At 38.8% G+C, this 19,154-nt stretch overlaps 1 protein-coding gene across 1 annotated transcript; it reads right to left on the bottom strand.

Annotated features, from left to right (window-relative positions):
* Positions 1-6,519: 6,519 nt before the first annotated feature.
* On the bottom strand, positions 6,520-16,092 carry LOC121414235 (sine oculis-binding protein homolog A-like). The gene is made up of 4 exons (XM_041607348.1): positions 15,865-16,092; positions 11,459-11,570; positions 10,257-10,415; positions 6,520-9,705 (listed from the first exon to the last, which is right to left on the bottom strand). The coding sequence occupies exons 1-4, from the start codon at positions 15,946-15,948 to the stop codon at positions 7,727-7,729; spliced, it is 2,334 nt and encodes a 777-aa protein (XP_041463282.1). The 5' UTR covers positions 15,949-16,092; the 3' UTR covers positions 6,520-7,726.
* Between the last annotated feature and the right edge of the window lie 3,062 nt (positions 16,093-19,154).

Raw genomic sequence — 19,154 nt, 5'->3', positions numbered from 1 at the left:
AAAGTCAATCTAAACTTCATTTCGTATTTGATAGTCATCCCTTCATACTTCACACACAAATCAAACAGATTTTACTCTTTCTCGAAATGCAAATCAATTTCATAAGAATTCATTCAATATGTGTTGCAATCACGCTCAAAATATTCATGACTAAGGAGCAATTTTTTAAAGTAGTACTGAAGCAAATATTAATCTATATAAAGGTCAAACACATATTGGTCCCAAAGATTGATACCTTCAAGTCAGTGGTCGATGGGTCGATCCCAGCGTTTGAAATAGAGACAGTTTTCTCTAATATTTTTTTTTCCATTTGGGCGATTCTCAAACATTTTATATAGAAGGGGACACGAGTCATGTGACTCCCTTGTGCTCCCACCTGAATGTGCCCCTTGCAAACTTTAGGCGTATTAATTTTTGATGTTGTCAACGTACATTTCAATATTCTCAAAATGTAGAGAGGGGCGCAAGTCATGGCCCCTTGCACCTCGCCTGGTGGGTGTTTCATGAAGCTGTTCGTAAAGTTACGAACAACTTTACGCACGACTGGAACATGTTCTTAGGTCATAACTCAATTACAGAGGGATATCACAAAGCACAAGAAAGGTTCACCAGTCGTTCTTCAAGTCACTCTTAACTTGTGAACAGCTTTATGAAACGGCTCCCTGGTATGATCCCTGTACAGACCCTATGGGAATCGCACATTTCAAAAGTCAACAGGTTGACCCATTGCCTACACAATTCAGAATTCAACTTGTTAAAGGGGAATGAAACCTTTGGAACAAATAGGCTTGTGTAGAAACAGAAAAATCAAAGAATAAGAATAAAGAAAGTTTGAGAAAAATTGGACAAATAATGAGAAAGTTATGAGCATTTGAATATTGCAATCACTAATGCTATGGATATCCTCCCATTGGCAATGCGACAAGGATGTGTCATGTCACCGATGAACAACTTTCCCTTTAGTGGACTATAAAATACCCTCAAAATGTCTCTTTTTGCTTTTTCTTATAATGATACAAACTCTTTATCCATGATGTATTCTTAAAAAATTATGTATTACATGCCCTCACGTAGAAAGATCACATGATCTATGGATAGATGTGATAAAAGAGGCAATTCAAGTGAAATATATACTAAAGTAATGGGGAGAGTTGTTCACAAGTGACATCACACATCTTTGTCGCATTGCCAATTTGCTATCTCCATAGCATTAGTGATCGCAATATTCAATGCTCATAACTTTCTCATTATTTGTCCGATTTTTCTCAAACTTTTGTTGATCTGTTTCTTTGATTTTTCTGTTTTCACACAAGCTATCTTGTTCCAATGGTTTCATTCTCCTTTAAGGACCAGTTTATGACATTGGATTATTCATTATTAATGGCATCAGACTTCACTGTAGTCAAACAAATCTCACATACCAGAGCAGCATGCTACGTGTAGATTCCTGTTCATATGAATGACAAATACCGTGTATTAAAGCGAGGATATAAACACATATTACATGACTACTTGAAATACATTTCCTAACAAAAATACAATACAATGTTCAAAAATCTTGTGTCATAAATGATGCATACAAAAATGCCCACAAAGAAAATATATATAGCACAAATACTGCTGACACGTGAATATATCATCTGTTATACAAATATAAATATCTGACTCGAATACATTTACAATGCCCTTGGGCTTATGTATATCTTTCTTCTTGATATATATGTGATACAAAAATATTGATGCTTACATGTACATGTAAGAGTAATCATCCAAGTACATTAACTTGTATGTATATATACCTTTTACAAGACAAAGGGGGATTTCAAGTTTGGTGTTTGGTTTCGATGTTGGAAGCACAATTTGGATTGCGTTTCCCAGCTCTAAAACCTGTTCTGAGTTTACAAAAAATAGTCTAGTTCACAACATTGACAGCCAAACACCTAGAGAGTGACTTTTCAGGATCATCTTCATTTTATGTTTGGTGTTATACTCCATGTAAAAACTGGCACAATGCCAACACCAAAAGGTCAACACCGAACTTGAAATCACCCTCAATATATGTGAAATCCTTTTTCCTTTACACTTTGCAACATTCATAATATACACTATGGAACGATTTGAATTACATGTACACATGTACTACAAGTTCTAAATTCTAGATATACTACATGTACACTGTATGTATGTTTCATACATGTATGAACATGTACAAATTGAAGGTCAAGAAACTTGACACAACACACTTTTTGGCTATTTTGGTAACTAAATGTACATGTAAAACCTACAGATTATGAAAACAATGTAAATATTTCACCTAAATCTAAATTTCTATTGCCTTACAGCAAAACAAAACTGCATCTCATTTCATTGGCCTGATAAAAAATCTAATCATTAAACATCAATACCTTATGTCAAAATATTGTTTTTAGTTCACCCTTTTTGTTGGTTGACCCTAAGTATGTACCCTTTCCTTCAATAGCGAGTTTTTAACCCTGCGATGCACAACACATTCACGAACAACAGTAAACTTTAAAATGAAAAATGCATGTCAATTGACAATGAACAGCTGGGAGGTCTTTGTCCTGAGTTTATGAGCGGACAATATTTGATTCATCAATTTTTGACAAACGCTTCTTGGGTGCCAGTTATCATGAAAGGCATTTGGCATTTTTGACATTTTATATGTGCTTTAATGTGTCGTGCCTCATGGAGCGAAACTCCCTAATCCCTCTTTGAAGTTAGAGCTACATCTTGCGACTTTTTATCTCGACTCCTAACATTCATCAAAGCCACATGTACATGTAGCAGAGCTCGGTGACGCTGTGCATCATTTTGCATGTGATGAATCCCAGCCATGGCGTAATTTCCTTCAGCAAGAAATTTATCCACATTGTGCTGCACTCAACCCAGGTGAGGTGAATGGGTACCTGGCAGGATTAATTCCTTGAATGCACTGAGCACTGAAAGGCAGCTTGAGCTAAAGCCGGGGCAATAATAAACAATGCACCTCGGAAGAGTATTTCTAGATAGATGGTGCTATATAAATGCCTATTATCATTACTATTATGCAAGCATGAGCAATGAATAGATGCTTGCTGCACGGATTCCTGCACGAGTTCCCGCAAAGTCCCACATGTACATGTATAAGTAGCAGTAACGTAATTAATGATAAACGAACAATTTAACAGATATGATTGAAACCATTGCAGCACACTAAAATATAACAAATTTTTTTGGCCGACTTTTCGCTTTTTAGTGAAAAATAGTACATCAAACGTAAAACAATTGCTACGACGTCAATGCAAGACTGTATAAAAATCAATATACACATGATAAAATCTAGTAAATGTATTTTGAGATACTTTTTGTGGTCATTACAAAAGACCCAAATCTATCCACTGATCTACATGAAAACTCCCCAACCCTCAGCATTTTTGGGCCCATTTCACCTGCATCCCTTTTTATCAATCTTCATGCACAGTACAATGGATACAATTGGAGGGAAAATACTATGCTCAGTTCATGATTTCAAAAAGTATCTCTGCTCTTAACAGCTCTTTATCTAGGATGTATATTTCACATGAAATAATGTTTGCATCAAGTGACATATGTAGGCCTATTACACTGAATTAGAGTAGCCTACTGCTACAGTCTGTATTTTGAGTTTGTATAAAGTAGATATGTGATACAAAGATGCAAACAGGCATTCTGATTGGGCATTGTGGTCTAGTGGTTATGACCTTCATCTTTCAATCTGAAGGACATGGGTTTGATTCCCAGTCATGATGTGTGTTTTCCTTCAACAAGAAATTTACCCACATTGCGCTGCACTCAACCCAGGTGAGGTGAATGGGGACCCGGTACCCATTTCTTTAATGCTTGAGCTCCTAGGCAGCACAGCTAAAGCCGTGGTAAAGATAATAGCAGGGCCCGCTGGGGAACCGTTTTCAGAACTGACAAGGCTTCCCTGGGTAAATATATCACTATTATTAGTCAATACAGCGAGAACCACATATACATTAAGCAAAAATCTATTTACCATTCTTTAATCACAATTTTGTTTTTTCTTAATGCCAATACCATAGGTAGCAGATGTGACATGATAGCTAAGCAATATGATCATTATTGGTCTGCTCCTACACTACAAGTATCTATTCTTTTTTTTATCGAGGATAGATGGTCATCAATTGCATAATATGAGAGTATGAGAGCCCATTATCCAAAGCCAGGTAAAATGGAGCTCAATACAATACAACAAATTACATGCATTATTATAGGTTAAAGATAAATTCCAGTTTTGGTAACGATCTCAGAATGACTTTTTACAGAATCTAATATAATGACCACCCAAGTGTCTGTTTGTATGAATAAAAAATATGTGCCAAAGGATTCTGGAAGAAATTGTGTAATTGCTGAGAAATAAGCAAAATAAGCGCGGATTCGGTCACTTCCGTCGGGTCTTTATTCCAGCAATAATAATACACTGTCCCACGTGTGCCTATCTGTGTTGGTGATCTTCAGTGTGAACGTTTTTCAGCGTAGATTTCAAGATTTCACAAAGTTCAGTTTATGTAACTGTGCCAGATCTAGATCCTCGATGATATTCTGACAATTAAGCCTGGTTTTACAGACTTTCTCATGAAATCAGCATTTACTGCAACTACTGGAATTTCTCTTTAAAGCCATGTGGGGATGATCATGGATTCACATTTTGAGTATACAATGTATGATAATCCATTATCAAGGTCATAATATCTCAAAGGATTTTTTTTTTAAGTTAAACAGTATACACTTTTCAGTGATGGCCATCCGAGGCGTTATTGGGATTTTTCAAAATTATTTTTATAGCTCATGACAGACTGTGTGTGTATATATATATATATATATACATATAGTAAATAGTGGTAGTAAAATACGAGCTGTGATTGGCTGGATTTGTACCACGTGACCTCCCTTCAAAAAGTTATATTGTACATATGTACAATATAACTTTCGATTTTTGGATGGCAAAATCCATGATGGGGGGCTTAGATTGAGGGATCTATTTACTATAATAAATAGTGAACGTTCTATCCTACAATATTACTGGACTATATGAACTCCAAATATAAAATTATCCCTCGTGCAAGCCTATTTCACCTCGGCCTTCGGCCTCGGTGAAATAAACCTGCACTCGGGATAATTTTATATTTGTCGTACATATAATCCGGTATATTGTACAATAGATTGTACACTATTTATATAATATATATGTACAGTAATTCCAATAACAAGTTGAAATACTGTACCAATACTTAAGAAATGTTGGCAAGAATAATGCTGACAAAAAGTAAAATAAAGTGATAGCTCTGATCTCAAAGTAGGCTTATATCAAGAAATCACACCAGCTGCCGAATGATGTTATAATTTTCAGCTTGAAATTACATGTAAATTCAAATACATTTTTCATATATAGTAAGAGGTACGTTAAGGACAAGCTGTGCCTAACCTATTGGCCTGAATGCTTTGATCGTACCACGGAGCTATAAACACGTACAGGTAGTAGCTCCATGATTGTACTCCATCGATTGCTCCATGGAACTAACCATGGACTAAATTAAATTGCTTTCTTGTACATAATTATGCTTTCATTGCATACACTATAAAAGAAGTCCAGTTATAAGCCTTTGGTAACGGGCAGTAAATTCATGCTTGAATGATGCATGGCGATACATGTACAAGAAATCTGCACAGTCCACGGTTTCATAACATGGTACGTTTTGAAACCTGTTTGGAACACGGAACGTTATGGCCCAAATTCACAAAGGTGGTTTTGAAAACCCACGGTTTAGTCCACGGTTTATGCAGATTTGCTATATAAATTACGCTTAATTTAGCGCATATCAGGCTCGTGTATGAAAAATGTCCAATCCCGATAAGCACTTTTGTCACAGTGCGCCAAATTGACGCCTGTTGCCGTGGTTATCCACGCTATTTTTTTCATGAGTCCACTGTTTTTTATTCATGAGTCCTCTTCAAACAGTGGACTCATTAATAAAATAGCCTATCTAACCATGGTAACAGGCGTCAATTTGGCGCACTGTGACAAAAGCGCACAAGCATTGGACATGTTTTATACGCGCGCCAGATACGCGCTAAATTAAGCGTAATTTATGTAGGAAATCTGCCTAAACCGTGGAATCGACCGTGGGTTTTCAAAACCACCTTTGTGAATTCGGGCTTATAATTTTCTGATCTCTTTATTACATACCTTTCTTACCTAATTGCCTCTGTCCTTTTTCCCTAACAGCTGCTTCAATTATCAAGAAAAGAAATGACCGCCAGTGGATCTCTTAATTATGCAAAGACATCTACATGCATGGATTCTGACACAGTACACATTTCTAATAATTTTCCTGTATTTCTATTCCTATGTAGTCCAGATGCTGGACCTTCGAGATTTTGTTTTCCTCCACATACTGCGCTCTAACCACTGTTCGCTTTTCCCATTGATCGCGCGATCCCCAAATTGGGGATCGCCGCGATCTATGGTTTAGTGCAGTGTGTAGGAAAAGCCAACAGTGGTTTAGAGCGCAGTGTGTGGAGGAAAACAAATTCTCGAAGGTCCAGCATCTGGACTAATCCCTATGCCCTTCCTTTCTCAGAAAGGCAGAGTGAACTGCTGCATATAATTTATGTCCAATATGTTGGTATGCATTTTGTATTTTACAAATCAATGTTGTCTCATTTTATAAACTAATACAGACTGTTTGAGAACACCGTAGGGACTGATTTTGCTGCTGCTGAGTGCTAAAATTTGAAGCGAATTTGGATGATGGTAATAAACATGCTGTCCTATGTACATGTATGTAACACAAAAGTAATTTGTGAATCAATGTGGTGGGAAAAAATATGTAATGTCAATGCAAAGCAAGCAAATAAGCATGACTCACCTCGCTTTAACCAATAAAGGATGACTAAAACACAGTAACTAACTGGTTCTTTACAGTTTTAAATATACATGTGTGAACCGCAAGGAATCTCTGATTACAATTGTTGCTATGGGTAATGTCCCCAGCTCTAATCTACTGACATATGCCTGGTGTGAGGATATCTGATTTGGAACCATACACAATGGCAAAAGGCTGTGACATCACATTGGTGTTCCTTAACACAAGACTGTGCACATCAAATTAAAGCTATTTTTTTTTTGCTGTGGTGCTTGAATGCAAACGTTTTTTTTACACAAACAACTACCACATTCAATGTCTATTCAGAATGTTGGCAGTGTATTCATTGAAACATGACAAACACGGAACGATTTAAGAACTGCCGTGTGGGTTAACCTATAGTGTGTGCGTGCGTACTTATAGCAGTAGGTGCAATTTTGAAATTCCTTTATTACATTGATTTTCTTTTATTTCCGGTATTAAAGAGCAATGGACATTCAACCTGTAAATGTAACCTACATCTACATGCAGTATGCAGCATTACAGATCACGTGTCTCAAGAAAAAAAGGTATGCTGTTATTAATCACGAGGACATTTGCAATGTTGATTAGAAGATGATAAAACATCAATGAATCATCGATTTTGATTTTCTTGTGACAAGCTGTTCAGATTCACACTAAAAAATGAATTGGAGACAAATGATGAATGAATTGTGCAAGGTGAAAGGCACAGCTACACATAGCTACACAGATGGATCTGAAAGCAAAGGACCACTTAAAAATACTGCTGCTCTAGGTTAGTCAATCTGGTTTGGACTACCAAGGCATCTCCTCTTGATGGCAGGCTGCAAACCGGAATCGTCCATCTGCAGAGACCCATCACCATCAGCACAAATTCGAGGGTCAATATGCTCTGAGGAATCACTGGTATCAGCAAGCTTCTCAAGGCTTGTATGAGAACTGATGGCTTCCATTTCATGGTGGTGACCACTGTCCGAGTCTTCCTGGAGGCGACTCATGCTCTGGCTCCTGCGCAGTTGGTCCTCCTCAGGGTACCGACCAACATCGGTCAGGTTCAGGGCCGACTGGGACAGCCGACGGGTGAGGTGGCAGCGGAGTGCTTCCCGAACGCTTGGAGACAGCTCTCCCGCCCCTTTGGTGGGTAGGGCAGAGTGGCTGGCTCTGGTGGAGAGTCCGTGAGAATCTGCAGTTAGTTCCCGGTTTCCAGGAGAGCCATGCAGGAGGGGATTGAAGCCACGTTTCTCGCCCAAGAAGTCGGTGAGAGCAGAGAGGGTGTTGTAGCGGCCAAAGCTGAGGTCCATGCTGGCACTCCTCTGCAGGCACTTGTGGCGCAGCATGCGTGAGTTGATGGAGCGGTGCATAGCTTCTACCGTGGCTGTACTGATGTGAGACGGGTGCCGTTGAGGTTGAAGTCTCAATCTGGACTCCAAGGCCTCACTGGCAGAAGAGGAGGAGGAGGGGATGGTGAGAGATGTCTGCATGCTGCTGGATAACATGGCTTCCATGGAGTGGCCATCAGTACTGTTGCTTACATTATCCCGCACATCTGCTTGATGACTGCGGTAGGGCACAAAGGCCCCAGTACTGCTTGATGATGGTAAATGAGAGCTCCCATTAGTGAACATGTCAGATATCCTCTTCTTTGATTTCCTCTCCTGCTGCTCATCATGATCATAGGAGGTTGTCGCCTCCTGTTCAGTGTCCCCAGTGTTCTCTTTGATCTTTGCCATTGCAGCTTCATAAGCCTCTCTACACACAGGAATGGGAATGGGAATTGGGACAGGAATGGGTATAAAGACAGGATGTGGGACCATGACAGTCACAGGAGGCAGGACAGAATTTCCTCTTGGAGTTGAAGTACTACTTTGTGTGTCTTTTCGGGGCTTTTGGTTAGTGAATGGTGCATTGTTGCTGGCAGATGAAGTCACAGTGCTACTTGGTAAGGTAGCATTGTTGCTTTGTGGTTTTGGTCGGATCTTCTTGAAACTGGACACACCTTGGACCCCTTGAAGATTACTCCACTGCTGCGGATTGAGTCGCCCAGTCACTTTACGTGAGCCAGACGCTGAGGATTGATTAAGCCCTTGCACCAAATTCAAAGGCACACCTCCGGACCCAACTACCTGGACAACTGGCATTTTGGGAACAACCTGGCGGAAGGACATGGCCGGAGGTACGACAGTCTGCACCCCAAAGACTCCACTTGGCCTGAGTTGAGGCATACCCATCATGGACTGTGAAGAACTGGAATTCGTCTGGAATACCCCAGACAGAGGAATGTTGGAGGGGCTGGGTTGGGAATCGTGAAACGCAGCATCCTGCGAGACAGTATCTGGGCTGTTCCGTTCTGATAAACTCTGCTGCTGCAGGGTTGGCGACACTGGCACGGACCCGTTGCTCTTGCTTCCACTACTAGTCGCAGCTTTGGCCACTTTACGTCTCACGGTGGGACCATCCTTGTAGTAGGAATCCATCTTGTACTGGTTCATGCACTTCGAGGAGCAGAACTGTAACCTCCTTTCTCCATCAATCAAGTAGATGTAATCCTGGTGGCGCGTGTGGCGACACCAGTCGCATACCTTGTTCCGCTTGAAGTATGCCCTCCTACAAGAAGCGAAGCAGCGTTCACTGCAGAAAGCTTTGGACTCGGTCTGTGTGTTGAGAGTGTAATGCTTGAAGCCGGGACTCTTGCACCAAGCACAGGTAATATGGTCTCTGTTGCTGCACTTGCCATCTTGAAGAGCTTCAAGCAACTCTGTTCAGAAAGACAGAAAATGATAATATTACTAGAAATGTACAGACATATTATCACACATGCTATACTGCCCTACTTTGATAAGTGGAAGAAAGCATCAACAAAAGTGCAATATCCTGCACAGTACCAGTCACAAATCTTTAACTCCTTGTTTACCTGTTTCAACCAAAGAACAATAGATGCAGAGGACTGAATCTATTGTTCTCTGATTGAAACAGGTAGTTAAAGAATTGTGTCTGGTAGTGTAAAAGAGCAAAATGTGTTGGTCATCTACACCAATGCATTAGATAATTTTTTTTTACTAGTGATTGTCGATATTTGATTTCAATGTTACTAAATTTTTGTGCAAACCCTTCACTCGAGGATTAGGGTCTGAATGTGTGACCTATAAAGCCATGGGTACTGAAGGCCCTGAAGCAGCAAGTTTTATTTGTGCTAGTCTTCGCATGGAAACCCACTTGTTGATCAAGGTTTCAATCAGGGTCTATGCCTGCAAAGTAGGGTACCAAAACTCAAAATAGGTCTTAATTCGTGCCTGTAATTCCTTTTACCTGTGTTGTCTTGTGAGCTACTTGGTGAGGCAGGATCTTCTTCAGCGGACTGTGGATCAGAACCGGACACCGGTGTGACATTCCCTGACACAGAACACTCACTCGCCGCATCACCTTTGTTGGAGTGCGCCATAAGCAGCCGCTTCCGAAGACCACGCTCTTTCAAATCAGAACCAGAATAGAAGTGAAGACAGGAAGAATGACAAGAAAATAAATGCAGTGCTAAATTTTTTTTAGAAGGGTGATTTCATAACACAGGGGCTTGAGGCAAATTAACCTCCAAAATACATTGTACCTTAAAAAACAATTTTTTTTTAATAGAGGAGCCCTGAGCCCTAAAACTCCCTTCAAGATCAATTCAAACTGTAACAGTATGTAAAACTTAAGCTGGTGCCTGGTGAGTTTAAAATCAATTCAATCAAAAACTAGTTTAGGAATGTAGACAGAATGAAGAAAATAAATGCAGTGTCTATTTTTTTTAGAAAGGTAATTTAATAACAGGGGCATGAGGCCAAATAACCTCCAAAATACATTGTACCTTGGAAAACTTTCAAAAAATAGAGGGGGAAAGTCCTGAAACTCCCTTCAAGACCAATTTAAACAGCAACAGTACATCTATGTACCGGGTAATACTTTGGCTGGTACCTGGTGAGTTTAAGATTAATTAAATTGAAAATTAGTTTTCCCTGTTGGTTGGGTTTACCATAAATGCTGGACAGGTGTGAATACTATGTGGGTATTGGAGGGATTTAGTCTGCTGGTCTAACCCTTCACTGAATGGAAATGGTTTGAATATGCAGCCTAAAATGTCTTGTGTACAGAAGGTCCCTCCTGGATAATGAAACTACAGATCATATCAGTTCTAGTCTTGCATGAAGACCTACTTGTTGATCAGGATTTCAATAAGGGTCTGTACCTGCAGACTAAGGAGGGACTATGGGTCATTTTATCCACTTTCTGGGAACGTGGGACCGTTTCATGAAATTTGTCGGCACTGACAAGTTGACTTTCTCTGACAGTTACCATAGTATCGGTCAGAAGCAAGTGCCTCTCAGCCAATCAAAATCAATGATTTCTTTTAAATTGTCAGCACTGACAACCTTCATGAAACATCCCCCAGGTGGACCTTGTAGAGCATGAATGTGAATTATTTTATATTGAACATCTTATTGGTCATTATAGATTTTCATAGATATACACACCTTCTTTGTGGTATTTTGGCGCTAGCTGCATATTCTGGGTAACACCATGTTCCACCTTCTCGTTATAACCGTAAATCGCCAGTAATTCGTTCATTGTATCCTCCGCATAGTCCTGTGAGAAAGATTTTTTTATGATAGAGAAAAGTAAAGCTAAACATTGGTCAAATACTCTCATTGGTTTAGAATGTAGGAACAAGAAATCCTTCAGATAATGAATGCATATATTGATTTTGAAAGTAGGATTTTTTTTGTAATGTTTAATCTACATTTACAATGATAAAAAATGTGTAAATTATTTGGTTTGAAAGCAATGTGCATATGGCTGGTGGAAAAACCCAATAGGTAACGTCATCCAGCCACTGCCCCACAAGCCAATTTATGAATGAAAAGCATGTGCAGTGCAAGCCTCCCATGCATGCCCCACGCAGTACTCCATCAAAACAAGTCTGCAATAATCTGTCACCAGTAGTCCAGTACCAAAATCAACCTAGAATTCCACTTTCCTATAATTTATCTGGTAATGGTATCACTCTTCATTTACCCATTACACACCTAAGGGGATTTGGAGACCGTGCCTTTTCTTCTATTGCTTCGCGCCTTTGGAACTCCCTCCTTTTTTCACTTCGTGAAATTGACAGCATAGAACTCTTTACACAGTCTCTCAAAACTCACTCATTTCGGCAGATGTGTAGTGATTAACCGATTGGATGAGCCTGAGCCTTTGAATGTTTTTAAAGGGGAATCCAGCCTTGGCCATAAAATGTTGTGTTGGGAAGGCGAAAAATAAATTAAATAGAATGGCGAAAGTTTGAAAGAAATCGGACAAGCAATAAGAAAGTTATAGAGCCTGCTTTAAAATTGAGATCACTAATAGAATGTAGATTTCAAATTGGTAACTGGGTAAGAAAATTATGACAAGGGGCAAGGACAACTTTCCCATAGGCCATGTACTTTATTATCAGGGAGTTGTGGATTTCTCCTAAGTACCCATTCCCCTGGGGCAGTAATCTAAATACAATCCAGGCAGTATATTGTTTTATGTCCTCATGAACGAAAAATACAATTTAAAATAAAATTTTTTGGAAAAATGACATTTTAGCCATGATATGTATTGGAGTACATAGAAGAGTAGTCCTTGCCTGACATCACTATGACATCCCATATGCGGCCAATTTGAAGTCTCCATGGGTATAGTGATTACCAATATTTACAACATTTAAAAATTCATAACTTTTTTGTTGTTTGTCCAATGTTGATCAAACTTTCACCTATCGACTTGTATGATTTTTCTTTTTCTTATAAAAGCAAGTTTTTATTTGGGTTGGAATCCCCTTTAACAGATAAACGGCGCAATATGAATGCTGTGGATCATCATCATCATCTTATATATGAATTATGAAAGGTATTCTCGGAAGATCTGTTTTCTCACTGATACCACACAGGTGAGCAAATTTTCATTACTTATTGCTTTTCTGTCAAAATCTTACGAAGTAGCGTCAATATTACATCGTGTTATTGAGTTTGTAGAATCTATCGCTACATGCATAAAGTCAATTGGTTTCCGGGTTTTGGAGCGTCGGATGCGCCAGCCAATCACGATCGTGTTACCATTTTGGGTTTATGATTTCTGAAAATGGTAACAGAACGTGATTGGCTGGCGCTGCAAAAGAAATGTAGCGGAACAGCTTTGCGAGACGGCCGGTGGCTGCCCCACCGTCTTGCGCTGCCCCGTACAAAGATATACATGTATACCGAGTCGAAAATGACACGTTCGAACGAAGAGATGAAGAAGTTGTGCATTGAGTTTATTATGAATCATCGTCAATCAAATATATGTTGGTACAATTAATAATACATCGAATCTCTGGGCTGGATGACCGACATTAATAGAAAATTAAGCCGACATGGCCTAAGGCAGCAAAACAAATTGTAAATCAAAAACCAACTTAGCACATACCCGTATTATCCTTCTTGGCTCAAACACCACATGGTGAGAAAACACTTCCCCAAATCGGTCCTATCACTTTTGGTGCAATGCGCTAAATTAATCCGCCTGTAATTATCAGTGTATAAAATGCAACTAACTAATGTGCATTAACTCTGATTCCAAATTCAAGTTCTTCGACTGTCCACTATTCTTCCCTTTTACGTAACTCTCTCTTCCCCACTCCCCCAACTGCTCTCTCGATCAAGCTTTTTCCCTCTGCGACTCTCACACTTTCACCACTCCCACTACAGCTCTCTCTTGCACTCTCTCACTCAAATTCTCTCGTTCTTCAACTCTAGTGACTTACAGCTCAGTTATCTCTCACACCTGTTCTCTCTCTCTCTCTCTAGTCGCTGAAGAATGCAAGCGAGCTGTAGAACTGGAATTCAGAAGCAGAATAGAAAAATATTAAAGTTCAGCTGGACCATCCATAAATTCTATTCAGTATTCAATTCAACTCTTCCAAATCCATCGAGTCCCCAAAAATACTAATCCTAAATCCAAGACAGCCCAAATGCCTACACATAGCAATCATTCACTTTGCATTCTTTTTTACCTTTCACTCCTACATGTACATTCCAAACACCAGCTTGACCCAGAAAGCTGACAACTGAAATTTACACATTATGGAATGTAAACAGTGCAAGTCAGAAGGCTAACTAACTTTTTACTAAAACAAACAAATCTTTATGTTCCACCCCGCTATAGAAACATGGCGACGATTGAACGATCTCAGTCACATCATCACTTGAAAAACTTGTAGATTTATGGATATTTTTAGAATAATTGTTGGGATTCAAAATGAGACTTGTGTACTTTTTTGAGTTACAATCATGTCTTACACTACGCAATGCAAATCAAATACATATCCATTATACTGGTGAGCAATTTTCGGGTATCGGGTATTGATTTTTCTGTTGTTGTCAGATTTTTCTACCCGGGTACCCGATTCTTCCGAACAGGACCCGGGTTTTAGTCCCAGCCCTAGTGCTGTTGATGAGTGCTTGTTTTCAGAACGAATTCGCGCTTCCATGGCTTCAGAAGGTAAGTAAATAATTCCCATTTACCATAATTTTTGTTATTTAATTTTTTTCTGACATTAATATTCAAAATTTTTACTACGGAAATAAACATAAATTTTATTTGATTCAATGAATGAATAATGATTGTATTTGGGGGGGGGTACCAATAAAAGCACCCATGGGTTCAAAGCATCTCGCGTGCGAAGGAATATCAGTCGAATGCAACGCGACACACACGACACAGTTAAACTTTTCTGGGCTTTTGCCCACATAAAATATTACTTAAAATTTTATATATCACATTCTGCTATGACACTTACCGAATCATTTAGATCCTTCCGTGACTTCTCCTTGAAGTTTCTTTTAAAAAACATGTATATTTTCTTGATCTTTAGTGAAGATTTTACGGAGATGAAAACTGCTCAGCGCGGATATCAATTTTCGCCTTAAGAGGGCGCGCGATTTATATTCATATCAAAGACACGACAAGGGAAAGACTAGGCAACTACACTACTTCTACACGCAAATCGACGCAAGGCATTACGCGAAGTCCGTGAAGTGTCCAATCTTTTCATTGTATAGACTTTGGGATACCGTATACGTATTATTGACGTTCGTTAAATCCTGTACTGCTGGTTTCTTTCCAGGCATGTATATTATTTTCATTTTTTTTTATTAGTCATCTTTTCAAATTCATTGCTAATAAGTGTTATCATCACCAATAATAATCTTTAATTATGTTTTTGAAGGTATTTCATTCATTGGTGCCCATAATTAGTAAATTAATCATAAGGATTGCGCATTCAAAGAATTTAGATACAGTTATAAAATTACCGAGGAGCTGAATCAAGTTTGTGAAATTATTAGCGCCAACGGGCTTCCTTGTATTTCCGTAGAAGAGACAAGCGAAGTCACTTTCGAGGCCGAGGTAAGCGAAATTTGTTTTTTTTTAATGATTATTATTTTATTATTATTTTCATATTTCTTTAATCTATTACTACTTACCGGCAAGAGCCCCGGTGCGTAGCGAGAAGGAGTTTCGGCAAATATTACTTCAGCAATGAAGCGATGTTTGCCGACTACTTTGAAATCCAGGGTCAAACACGGTCTATTGTACGAGGTTAGTACATATACTAACCTCGTACAATGTGTGAGTGCAATAAAAGTAGTGTCCGATATATTTTCTCTAAAATGATGAGATTTACTTTTCTGGCACATTTACTCTTGAGAATATGAGGAACATAACAACTGAAAATATTGTGGAATTCAAAAGAAAATCGTGCCTAATCTCAAGTTGAATTTTAGGGGCCCCCTTCACACTTCATCGTCCATGGCCAGATGGCAATGGCCATTAAAAGGAAACACCATTTGAAATACGTGGGACCGACATTACTCACCTGTATGTCTTCGTCTGGTGGTTCAGTTTTCACTTGGATTTTAATGGCACTCCCATCAGAATCATGATCCGCCTTTTCATCCATCCTGGTAGTCCGGTTTTGAGCAATTCGATGTGATAAATGATTATTGGATCAAAGTTTTCACGTCCAGATTTGACACAGAAATATGTTATTGTTTTCTTGAAACGACGTCGGAAAAGAGACCAAAATAACTCATTGTTTGCTGCCCTCTCGAGTTCATAATCAAATCAAGGTACGCCTACGCAAAAAAACCACTGATCTCTCCCCTAACTGGATATGCGGGGAGGGTCCTTTGTTTGAAGCCCGCGAGTTCTATTGTCCGCCATACCAGTTCCCCCAAAAGGAACGCGATCGCTCCATTAGCATGTGCATTGTGAGCGATACGCAAGCTGTCTGCACACTGAAGCACTCATTGCTTTTTATACAAAACTTCATATATTTAAGGTGCCAGAATTCGCAATTTTCTTGAAACCATGGTACTTTCCCAGTATACAATTCGGAAACATAATTTTGAAGGGGTTGGTGTTTTTCTCCCCTACGGAAGAATGGATGAAATCCTTGACTTGTCTAGGGGTATTTTGGAGGTTTTCCAAATAACCATCTTAGGATCGATATGGCGAGGACTTTCTAGGTTATGAAGGCTTATAACACTGGGCTTGAACCCCCCCACCCCCCAAAAAAAAAATCAAACAAGTGTAACACCGAAAAATTCATCGCTTAAAAACTTTAAAAATATAACTTTCATATTTTATTTCTGATTTTGATTAAATTTTGAGCATTATTGTGTGTTTTTCTCTCTATTCAAATAATCATTTTCATGAGGTGGACTCGCCCTTTAAAGAACAAGTCCACCCAACAAAAACTTGATTTGAATAAAAGAAAAAAATTCAACAAGCATATAACCCTGAAAATTTCATCAAAATCGGATGTGATATGAAAGTTATGGCATTTTAAAGTTTCGCTTCATTTCACAAAACAGTTATATGCACATCTCGGTTGGTATTCCATTATTTTAACATTTTGTGCTTCCGGCAAGGAGGTCCTAAACGTCAAATTCGTAAAAATTGAAATATTGTATAATTCAAACTATAAAACACAAAAGAAATAGTGAGTAAAATCATTGACTCTCTCATTTGGATGTAACTGGCTCGTTCATATCACTATTTTTTTTTAAATAAGCGAAACTTTGAAATGTCATAACTTTATATTTTACATCCGATTTTAATGAAATTTTCAGCATTGTGCTTGTCTGATTTTTCTCTATTGATTCAAATCAACATTTTTCTGAGGTGGACTTGACCTTCTCTCTCTCTCTTTCCTTCTGTCACATCGATCGACCCTCTTCATTTATCCTCTACCCAGTTTGTTCATATACACTGTAGGCAGCGGAAGCGGGGGGGGGGGGGTCCTGTACCCCTAAATTTTAGGTGGGGGACAGACCCCCCCAAAATTTATGTAGACAACTTTTTTTTTGTTCTTTTTGCTTGTCAATTTTTTTCCTGCATCCCCCCTAAATTCAGGTGGACCCCCCTAAAATCGTTGTGGTCCGCCCTGAAATTCTGGTTGATAACCCTTTTTTTTATGCTTGTCAGATTATTTCTTTTGTTTTGCATCCCTTCCTAAATTTTGGGTTGATAACCTTTTTTTGCTTGTCAGATTATTTTTATTGCGTCACCCCCTAAATTTCTGGTTGATATACCCCCCCCCCTTTTTTTTTGCTCCACCGAGACATTTTTTCTTTGAAGACATTCGGCATCTCAAAATAAGTTCTGTGAAATTTCTGAAGTCTGTAAATCCGTCTCTGTAGCTTAATGTCTTTTTTACGTACTTAAAAAAAAAGAGTTCTTGGAAAAAATAATTCGATCTATATTGTTGACAGAGAAATATCACAAATTCACATGCCACAAGTTACATCAGCCCCCTAAAGTCCTAGTCCTATACCGTACATGTACCTATATATAGCTTGTAAATTTTATTGTCCTTTCACAAATAAAAGATAAATAATTTTCAGAATACCTTGTAGATCCAGTCCTTGTCCCCAAAATCAGTCTATTTCGGTCAGGATCTATGCTTTGCAAATTTTTTTTTTTTTTAACTCCTCCGAAACGGCAGATTTTCAGTCTTAACTTAATTCACAATACATGCTATACACGGTTAGTATTTTCGTGTCTCAGTCGTGATATTCTTCTGTCCAAACATGACTGATAAACTCATAAAACTTGGTGACATTTGTGAATATTAATAAACTGAATATTTATTTGAATTCATCACACTTCCAGAGAAATCACAACAATCGATAACCCCCCCCCCCCCCCGGAGTTTTAAAGTTTTGGAAACTTGCTCTGGTAATTTAGAATTACCACACATGTATTTGAGCACATGGGACTACATAAAGTCTACAACTATGCAGTTCACCAGCTTGTCTTATCTGTGAAAACTAATCCCATTTTCTCTGTTTCCACGGTCGTCACAATAAGTGCAATTATACGTGGCACAGGACGACATCTTAAACTTTGTATCAGGTATAAATTCACATTGAAAAGTGCTGTTATAAGAGTTGATTTGGTAAGTATAATTAAGAATTGACACTATTGCCGTGTACCAGACTCTACTCCGATTTTGGCTTTTTTGGGGGAACTCGGCGTGCGGAGGTAACAACTTCCGGTGCTTCAACACGGAATAGGCCAATCAGCGTTATTGTTCCCATCCAGGTAGGGGAGAGATCAGTGAAAAAAACTAATCCTGCAGCTTGTCGATGACAAATCCGCATAGAGATATAATAGGCCTGCTAATGAATCTCAATGGACAAAATATAACAAGCTACCGGGGAGCCGTGTCAAATTTTGTACAGCAGCCCTAGGGAGGGGGCCTCGTGCAACTTGAATTCAGAGAATATCATTTTATGCCTACGGAACAATTAGGCCCAAGATTTTCTCTCTTTTTTTTTCTTTGCAAGGAAAGTAACCCAATACACGTCACACGTGACATAACTTTTTTTCATTTTTTTTAACGAATGTCAACTTTGTACTCGCTCAGATTATAGAAGGTTTGTGCTGCATCAGATAATTCAGACATTCGAAAGCATTCTAACTTGTCATGGGAGTGTAGGCCTATTCTTTTTTTTCTATAGTTTGGTGAAGTGAAAGGATTTCTGCACACTTTGGGTGACTGATGTGAAAATTTTCCTTATAAAAATCAAAGTTTCTAGGGGGGAGCAACTGCATGGCGGTAGAAATGTTGTTTTAATTTATTCAGATGATTGCTGTCAT

Source organism: Lytechinus variegatus, chromosome 4 (genome assembly GCF_018143015.1).
Source record: "Lytechinus variegatus isolate NC3 chromosome 4, Lvar_3.0, whole genome shotgun sequence".
NCBI classification, from domain to species: domain Eukaryota; kingdom Metazoa; phylum Echinodermata; class Echinoidea; order Temnopleuroida; family Toxopneustidae; genus Lytechinus; species Lytechinus variegatus.
This window is presented reverse-complemented; position numbering and strand designations above follow the sequence as displayed.